General features: G+C 30.0%; 1 protein-coding gene across 1 annotated transcript; it reads left to right on the top strand.

The window, feature by feature from the left end:
* The first annotated feature begins 2,204 nt into the window (after positions 1–2,204).
* Positions 2,205–8,436, top strand: LOC139881741 (serine carboxypeptidase 1-like). The gene is made up of 8 exons (XM_071866161.1): positions 2,205–2,376; positions 6,363–6,467; positions 6,558–6,835; positions 7,040–7,294; positions 7,587–7,693; positions 7,820–7,906; positions 8,014–8,119; positions 8,296–8,436. The coding sequence occupies exons 1-8, from the start codon at positions 2,205–2,207 to the stop codon at positions 8,434–8,436; spliced, it is 1,251 nt and encodes a 416-aa protein (XP_071722262.1).
* The last annotated feature ends 1,225 nt before the right edge of the window (positions 8,437–9,661 follow it).

Here is a 9,661-nt window from a genome sequence, read left to right as displayed (position 1 = left end):
GATGTGAGAATTGGGTTGTGAACTGGATTGGAAAAACGGAAATGTGTTTGTGATTTGGTTTTCAAGCACATGTGTAGGTTATGGCCATAGACCGATTATATGAGACTATCTATTGTTGTGTCCCGTCATTGTCTATCATTGAGGGTAGAGTGACATTAGTAACGAACGGCCCGCGGTGAGGCTGAGGTATGTTTTGTGCTAACCTAAACCAAAAGACGTGGTAATGCGTATCGTTACTGTACCCAGACAGGGTCTAGGTACCATGTGCCGTCCGACCGATCGGGTTAAATGTCGGAGTTTTTGTTGGATTGGGTAAGAGGTCAGTTCGTTGTCTGTCCTGGGCATTCTTTATGCCTAGTTGGTTTTTGATTTGGTGAGTGTTGGGCTATTGGATTTTGGTAAGGAAATTTTGGTTGTTTGGATCTTTGTTGGTTTGTATTCTGGTTTTGAGAAACCTTTTAACTTTCATGGGTTTTATTTGAGTGTTGGGATGTTGGGTTTTGAAAAAAAAAAATATATAAATATATTCATATTGTTTTGGGAAGAAACCGAGTTTATTAACGTTGTTCGGGAAGGGAAGCGAGTTTTGGAAATCTATAATCGATTTCGAAACTTCCGTGGGTGTATAATTTATTAGTCTGCCTTTATATTATTATATTTGTATTTGGTACTTACTAAGTTCGTCGTCACTCATCCAAATACTACATTATTTTTCTTGCAGTGCATAGATTAAAAGACTAAAGGGAAGCGCGTGGCAACGTTCGAACTTATTTCATTTTTGTATAATCTTTCATCATTTCTCAAAATAGATATTACTCCGTGTGTTAGTAAAGTTAAATTGTAAAAATATAACGACTTATTAAGTAAATTGATAAATTATTTAATAATTTAATACTTGTGAGATCGTAAATAGTAATTAGGCTGGTCTTAATCTCGCTTGAGGAGATTGAGACGCAAGTCACGATCATAGTGAGTTTCAGGTCGTGACAACAAATATCCTCAAGCGTCATCATTTATATTCAATAATACTTTTTCTTCATAAATACTCTTTCCGGTCCACTTCAAGTGTCTCGTAATGAAAGTTGAGAATCTTAAGAAAACAATAAATGATAAGAAAAATTACTTGTTTGTCCATCATTTATTATTCAAAAGTCATAAATATTTATTTAAAATAAAAGATTAATTGAAATAAATATAAAAATAATTCTGGAAAAAATAACTCGAATATGCATTGATTTCGTAAAGAAAGACTTGAAATGGACCAAAAAAAAATTTCATTACGAAACACTTAAAATGAATCGAAAGAAATACTGTTTATATTAAACATATAATAAATCAATGAGTCGATCCATTGTACGAGAGTTTCGTAACTTTGAAAACTTCACAATAAACTGTATAAATGATATTAAGAATTAGACTAAAAGAGAAAAAAAATATAATATTGGATAGAGTTTAGTTATGAATATATAATGTTTTTAAAAAATATAGAATATTTAATAAATTAATTGTAATTTTTTGGATTATATAGGATAAAAAATTAAAATTATTTGTCAAAATTCGATTCGATAATAAATTATATAATTAGGATAAGATAATTTTATTCTTAATAGATGGGAATTTTTTTAACCGAGTGTCTTTATTTTTTTATTCGAATAAGTTATGAAAACATGTTAATGTAATCTAGCACTTCAATTAAAATATGTTTAGTAATTCATAAAAAAATAATTTTAAAATATGTCATTTTTTAGAGTGATAGATCCAGGATAGCACAGGGATTAATAGACAAATTAATTAATAGTATAATAAACCCACTTGGCAAACATAATAGTCCCCATGGGTATTAATCAAATTATAATGTTATGATAATTAATTAGAGGGCAAGAATATTCAACTTAATTGTATAAATAGCAACAAACTGTGTCACCTAGATAATTATATAGTGTACTATATACCAAACAAACAACATGAAATTAGTCTCATATTGTCTCTCACTTTCAGCAATAACAACAATAATATTGCTCTTCATTTTCAACTCATCACTCACAGTGAATGCCAAAAATAATGATAATCAGATAAGCAAACTCAACAAGCTGATTAAGTCGAGAAAATCTAACAATCCTCCTCTTTCCGATTCATCGTCAATACTATTGGATTCGATTTTTTCCGATAGTAGTACCGTTTATATTAATGAAGATGGAGGTTCGATGAAAGCTGACAAGATAAGCTATTTGCCGGGTCAACCTAAAGGTGTGGACTTTGATCAGTATTCAGGCTATATCACCGTTGACGCTAAAGCTGGACGTCGACTCTTCTATTACTTTGTCGAGTCTCCGACCAATGCTTCCGACAAACCTCTTGTCTTGTGGCTCAATGGAGGTATGTGTATACGAACATGCGATCATCCTTTGTCGTGTTAATTTATCTTTTACAGTCAATAGTTTTTAATAGTACTATTCCATGACTATGGACCTCAAAGTTTAAAGTAATTTTTTTTATATGTGTAATACAATATATACATAGTCTTCTCTTCTCCGCAAAAGTCAAACACACGTACTCATATAAGATAAAATAACTTAACCAATATTATTTTTATATAAAATATTGAGTTTGTGCATGTAAAATTTAAGTGGGCACATGGACAATTCCTAAGCTCTATCCTTTAATTCTTTTAAAAAAAATTAAAAAATTAAAAAATATTTTTTTAAAAAAAATATTACTTCCGTCTCAAATTAGATGTAAAATTTTACATATAATTTATATATTAAATTTTATATTTAATTTGAGATGGAAGTAGTATGTTAATGTATTTTATCATTCTTGAATTAAGAATGGAGATTTCACTTTTGATATATTAATTAATAATTAATCTAGTTTAATTGAAAGGATAAATATTATCATAAGAATTCAAAAGATGATATGTCGAGATTAGAGTCGTCCAAAATTTAAAGTGATCGTCCACAGTTGACTTGTTGTAGTGACTACACTACCAGTCAATGCCTAAACACATGATTAGCGACAATATATAATTGCCAGATTTCTATTATTAATATTAATTTTATTTTTTATAAAAGATTAAATTTTATAAAAAGGAAAAAAATCTTGCATTAAGGTAACGGACAGTGCTGAATTATAAAATTCTTTTTTAAGTAAAGTTGAATGATAATCTTTTGAGAAATTTTCTACCTTCTAATATCCAAAAGCAAAAAAAGAATGACAGACAGACAGGCAAAGGAACACAACATACGAGCTGCCAAAATTGAAGATTAGATTAAATACTAATTTCTAGTGTTGTTATAATCAATCAAAGTGATCAACAAACAGGGCCCATGCATGACATGGATTATTCTAAATTATCTTTGGACGTATATTCCACCACTTGTTTGAATGGGGCCAGTATTATTCAAGGTCTAGATTTATAAACATAAATTATTTTTTTATAGATGATATTTTATATTTTTATATTCATTTAAATAGATAATTAAAATTTGATTTAATGATTAAAATATTTTTTTTTACATAAAATATAGATTTGACTCCATTTAATTAAGTTCATGGGCTAAATATTAGAGATTTGGTATGCCTACAAGTAAGTTTGGAATCCATCAAAAAACATGATTCAATGATTTGAAACATTAATATCCTCCTCTTGCAAGAGATTATATAACCACACCTAGAGAAAATAAGTCCAAATTCCACCAAATGATAGTATTAAATGAAAATTTTCGGTCATCTCATGAAAATGTTAATACTATCGGCTCCGTTTCTAATTATTTATCAATTTTATATAGAAGTGATAAATAATTAGAGACTAAAAGAGTAACTTTTGTTTGTAACAATCGGCACGTTTATGTGTGGTTTTTAATTTGTGTTTCTCATTGTTTACTTTTGCGGGGTCCGTCACTAATTGATCAACCCACCAACACGACAGCTAATTAGGTATAAAGTATCTACTACTTTGTCAATGTGGAAATATTTCTACCATAGAATTAATAAGTAGTATTCCCTAACATATATTTATTTATTTTTATAATAAAGGTTAAAATTTTATTAATAAATTAAAAAGTTACTGAATTTGTTAATGTATCTATCCGTACGATGAAATTTTTAACTTTTTAAATATAAAATATATTAGGGTAAGGTTTGCGATGCTGTCGCGAATTTATGTATTTAGTCTATCAGTCTTTTATATATAATTTTAAAGATTTATGTTCACATGAAATCGAGAAAATCCACATCTTTTTTTCAGATCGTAAAAATTTAGCTATATAATTTTGATTTTAATCGTAATGTCGTGACTCGACTTTAATTCATAGTTGCAAGACTTTAAAATTTAAGAACTCTTTTAAAAGATAGAGATGAAAAGTGGATACGTGCCAAAAAAAAATTTGGACTTACCTAAAAATAAATTAAGAAGAGTGATTATTTAATAAACTATAGAGATGGATCTGTAGAATTATTTGATAAAATTTTGTACTGACCATTCACAAAAGAACAAGTGAGTTGTAAGATTTTTTCTTAAATCATATTTGTTTACATATTTTTATTTTATTCTATTATACTATCATTTATGATTATATTATATATTTCTTTTATATATATATATTTTATGATTCATATTGCTATACCCTACATGGAGATTTGTGACTCCTAGAGGGCAAATATAAAAAAAAATCCTAATCGAAAATAAACATGGTCTTACTATTTTTTAATTGTTTTTGCTTTAGTGACACGTGTCCTTTTTTTAGTGGAAGGTACAATATTTTGAATTTCTTTTCTTATTTGATTGTTTGCATCTTTTAACGAAAAAATCGTAGAAATATCATACGAAATCGAAAAATATCATAATGATTCTCATTCGGTCGGCACAATTTAGGCCTACATTTTTTCCTCAGATAACAATGTTGCGTTGCCGTCTCCATTGTAGTTACGCGCATTAAAGTTTTAAAAGTATTTTGGAGGAGAGACAAAATTATGTGACACGTGTCACAATACGGTAAGACCCATTTATTTAAAAATAAGATGCAAGAATCACTAAGTATTATCTCATAAGGTATTGGGAACAAATAGATTTGAACTTTAAATATCTCCATTTTACTTAAAAATCGTAAAATAATCATATAAAGTTTGAAATTATAGAAACAACTCTCATTTGGTAAGAAAAATCTATGTTTTATTTTGCTCCAAACATCAATACTTAGACATGACTTCTCTTTATAGTCACCGGGCTTTGAAGTTTCGAAATTATTTGTAGGAGAGAAAATGTTACGTAAGATCCAAGACCCACTTAATATTTAAAAATAAAATGCGATGATTTTTTAACATTTTCATATAAAGAATATGAAGGAAATTGTTTTAACTTCAAGTATGTTCGGTTTTATCTAAAATTTGCAGTAGAATATTTATATGAGATCTAAAATATCAAAATAACTCATTTGATCGAAAATATAAGGTCTACTGTTTTTGCCTCTAATATAAATATTATGATGCGGCTTGTAATTACGGATTTTAAAGTTTCGTAATTATTTTAGAAGAGAGAAAATATTGTATAATAGGCAAAGAATAAAAATTGAGGGCCATTCATTAATGTTTTCTAAAGTAGACGAAGAAAATTAAATTTATCTTTAAATATGAATAATTTTTAAAAATCCTACAATATTCATAGAAAATCGGAAAATTTTGAAACGACTTTCATTCGATGTGGAAAAATTCAGACCTACAATTTTATGTCTAATAGGAATGTAACAATGTGGTCTTAATTTTCAATTACAGGAATTTGAAGTTTCAAGTTTTTTGTGTTAGGAGAGAGATGACAATGACACGTGTGAGTACATGGTTGGTGAGTTGTTTCAATGAACAATCATAATACACTCTAAGCACAAAAAAATGAACAATAATAATCCTAATTTACTACATAATTTTTGACTATTTGCATGTTAGAGTTTTATTGTTTTAGTATAACTGTTATAATTTTTGACTATTTGTAGTTTTATTGTTTTAGTATAACTGTTATTCCCAAATGTGATGGGGAGAGTGTCGGTCACGAACAAACTATGAGAAAATGATACATCACACTATAGCAATATCAAAAGTTATGCTAGCTATTACATTCTAAAAATTATAAACCTAGTATAACTTATACACCTAAACTTTTATGAATGTTGAGGAAACTTGAGCAGAGAAAATGTCGAATCCACAAGCATGTAAAGAACAAATATTATAATTTCAAATTGATAAAAAAATAAACTACTCTTTCAGTCGAAAATACTTTTCACTTTTTTTATATAAATGGAGGTAGGACTAATTAATACACTTGTGGAAAGAATAATTTTATATGGCAGATGATGATTAATTATGATGACCAGGGCCAGGATGTTCTTCTATGATTGGAGCCTTTCAAGAACTTGGACCTTTCAGGATTAACAGTGATGGAAAGACATTATACAAAAATCCTTATGCTTGGAATAATGGTATTTTACTATTTCTACTCAAAATATTTAACTACCGTATGTTTTTTAAAGAAAAATTAATGTGACATTCAAATATTTTCTTGTCGGCAGCTGCAAATGTACTATTCCTGGAGTCTCCGGCAGGCGTTGGGTTTTCATATTCAAAAACTCCGTTAGGTTATTACGAAAGTGGTGACAAAGAAACGGCAAAAGGCTCCTACACTTTCCTCGTCAACTGGCTTCAGAGATTTCCACATTACAAAAATCGCGATTTTTTCATAACTGGCGAGAGCTATGCTGGTCATTATGTCCCTCAACTTGCTTACACCCTCCTCGCAATGAACAAGAATCCAGATCACACCACATTCATCAACCTTAAAGGCATTGCCGTGAGTTTCTAATTACAAACGTACAATTAATTTTACTTTATTACGTTCTCGATAAGAATGGTGGTGCCTTAATCATTAGATCACTGATTGACACTCATTTTACTTTATTAGAAATCTCATGTACTTTGGACTATATCGTATAGTTGAAAATGATTTTTATATACATATTCCTCTCTTGATCTCAAATATTGGATGTTGTTTCAGATCGGAAATGCGTGGATTGACGATTGTACTGGGTATAAAGGAATGATTGATTATTTTTGGTCACATGCTCTGATTTCTGATGAAACTCATGCCTCCCTTAATAAGAACTGCGATTACGACTCTGGAAATTATTCAAAGGCTTGTGAAAAAGCTGACGGTGAAGGAAGTCTAGAAATGGGATATATTGATATTTACAACATATATGCTCCATTGTGCCTACCCTCACAATCTCTTGGGAAGATTAATTCTGTAAGTGTGAAATCAAAAGCAACTATCATATCTTACATATGGAATATTAACTAGATAAACCTTATCATCTTAAAAGAGTCCTTATATCTTTATATAATTAAAAGAATAAAATTGATATGTTCTAATTGCATATCTTATTGTCGAATCAGATATATATTATTGTCAACACTTATGTGTATATATATTATTATCACGAATCATCAAATATCTAAGAAGATATTCTTATGCATAAATATCCGTTCAACGGACAACTGGCTAGTTATTAACCAGATATTGTTGACTTCGTCATCAATATCAGATCAAAGAATTCGATCCATGTTCAGACGATTACATGGATTCTTACCTTAATCGTGAGAATGTTCAAGCTGCACTTCATGTAAAACCTACCAACTGGTCAAAATGCGGGTAAATTATGCAGATTTCTTTATTCTTTAAGCAGTAAATTATTATGCAATTTCATATTATAAATTGTCATTAAATTTGCCAATTAAAGAATATAAACTTACTTCCAGTCCGTGTTGTGTTGCTTAGGGAAGTGGAATGGGCTGATTCTCCAACAACAGTTCTTCCCATAATAAGGCAGATTATGGCCAGTGGGATCAATGTATGGATTTACAGGTACTTGTATTAATTGCAACAAATTAATTACCATGACATTGAATAGTATTGTTAGAATTATTATTAAAACTTACATAGTTTTGGATGAATGAATTAAACATTGTCAGTGGGGATACTGATGGACGAGTTCCAGTTACATCGACGAGATACGCCATAAATTTGTTGAGGATTCCGGTGCAAAATCATTGGCGACCTTGGTACAGTAAAGGCGAGGTAAGAAAAAGAAAAAAAAATCATATATTGAATTTTGTCAATCTCAATTAACTGATTAGTACAACTTTCATTCCAAAATACTAGTTGCTAATGCAAAATATTTACAACTATTTTGAGACGGAGATAATATATAATATTGGACGACATACAACTATATATATAAATGTACTATGCAGGTTGGAGGATATGTGGTGGGATACAAAGGAGGCTTGACATTTGTTACTGTAAGAGGTGCTGGACATCTAGTCCCTAGTTACCAACCTGAAAGGGCTTTAACCATGTTTTCGGCCTTCCTACAAGGAAAACTTCCTAAATGATCCTCAGTCAATCAATGCGTTAATTCCGAAAACCATATATATGTTTTCGGCTTTAATTCCTAGCTACAAGGATGCCTGTGTGCACGCGAACTAATCTTTATAATAGAAATCAGTAATTCATAGCTCTATATAAAGATAAAAATAAAATAAATAAGCATTTATAATGCCACTTTTCAAATGGAGTAATTCTTAAGAAGAAAGTATGACTTACTCATGATCGATAAATGATAATATTACTACATACATGCATGTTTAGCTCTGCAAAATAAAATTTCACAAATAATATTAGTACATTTCAATTTTCACAGATAGTAAATTCTAGATCCATGCAAGTAAATTCTGGTTTTTGGAACTATCTGGCCAGAAAATCTTGAAATTGTTATGTAATAGGTTGTTGAGAGAAGAAAACTCGGAGAGAATTTGAAGAGAAAGAGTTTTGAGAATTGAGATTCTAGAGAGGACATAGAATTGTATTGTTAGTTAGTACCCACAATAAGTTATTTAAGCTATTTATTGGTTTTGATATTGGGCTAAGGCATATGATGTTGCTCAACAAATTGGAGAATACATTCTAATTATCTTTGAGAACAAATTTTATGCTTAAATACGTTATTTAATCTATATATACTTTTAGCACTGAAAATGGAGGTTCATAATTCATTTGGTTCCCAAAAACTATAATAAGTTTACGTACCAATTCCTAACAGGAAGACTCAACAACAGCTTCCGAGAAGCCCCTCATGCATTGATCCTGCCATATGCTGCCGAAGGCCACATGAATCAATGTAAGAAAAGCAGTGTGCGCCCTTTTTATGTGGAAAGCATGGTGGGGGAAATGACTGTCGAATGATGCCGCAACATCTATTTTAACTGAAGGTACTAAAATGTGTAACATTTTAAAGTTGGGGTATGAAGTTGTAAGTAAAATAAGTTAAGGTAGGATTTAGTAAACTGACCTCAAGTTCAAGTAAGTTCCACGTATTTATCCCGAATGAAAAATATGAAAAACATGTTCGATCTGTTTTATAGTCAAATTCATGCACAAAGAGTTAACAATAGCGCGTATGTATGGTCGAGAAATATGAGATTTTTTGGGCTAACGAGAAAACGAGAGGGACGTAAAGAATGTTACCGGTGAAACATGAGTGACAGAAGTATGAATCTTCTTTTTTGTTAAAAAACCTAACCCTCATGCAACTCCTTCAGCTTCTAAACAAATCCATCC

The sequence above is a fragment of the Rutidosis leptorrhynchoides genome, unplaced genomic scaffold (assembly GCF_046630445.1).
Source record: "Rutidosis leptorrhynchoides isolate AG116_Rl617_1_P2 unplaced genomic scaffold, CSIRO_AGI_Rlap_v1 contig19, whole genome shotgun sequence".
In the NCBI taxonomy this organism is placed as follows: domain Eukaryota; kingdom Viridiplantae; phylum Streptophyta; class Magnoliopsida; order Asterales; family Asteraceae; genus Rutidosis; species Rutidosis leptorrhynchoides.
Note: the sequence above shows the minus strand (reverse complement) of the source record. Positions and strands in the feature narration are given on the sequence as shown.

Coding starts and splice junctions, on each gene's coding strand:
- LOC139881741 (XM_071866161.1), top strand. CDS start 2,205: ATGAAAGCTGACAAGATAAGCTATTTGCCGGGTCAACCTAAAGGTGTG. Junction 6,836..7,039: donor TCAACCTTAAAGGCATTGCC/GTGAGTTTCTAA, acceptor ATGTTGTTTCAG/ATCGGAAATGCGTGGATTGA. Junction 7,907..8,013: donor ATCAATGTATGGATTTACAG/GTACTTGTATTA, acceptor AAACATTGTCAG/TGGGGATACTGATGGACGAG.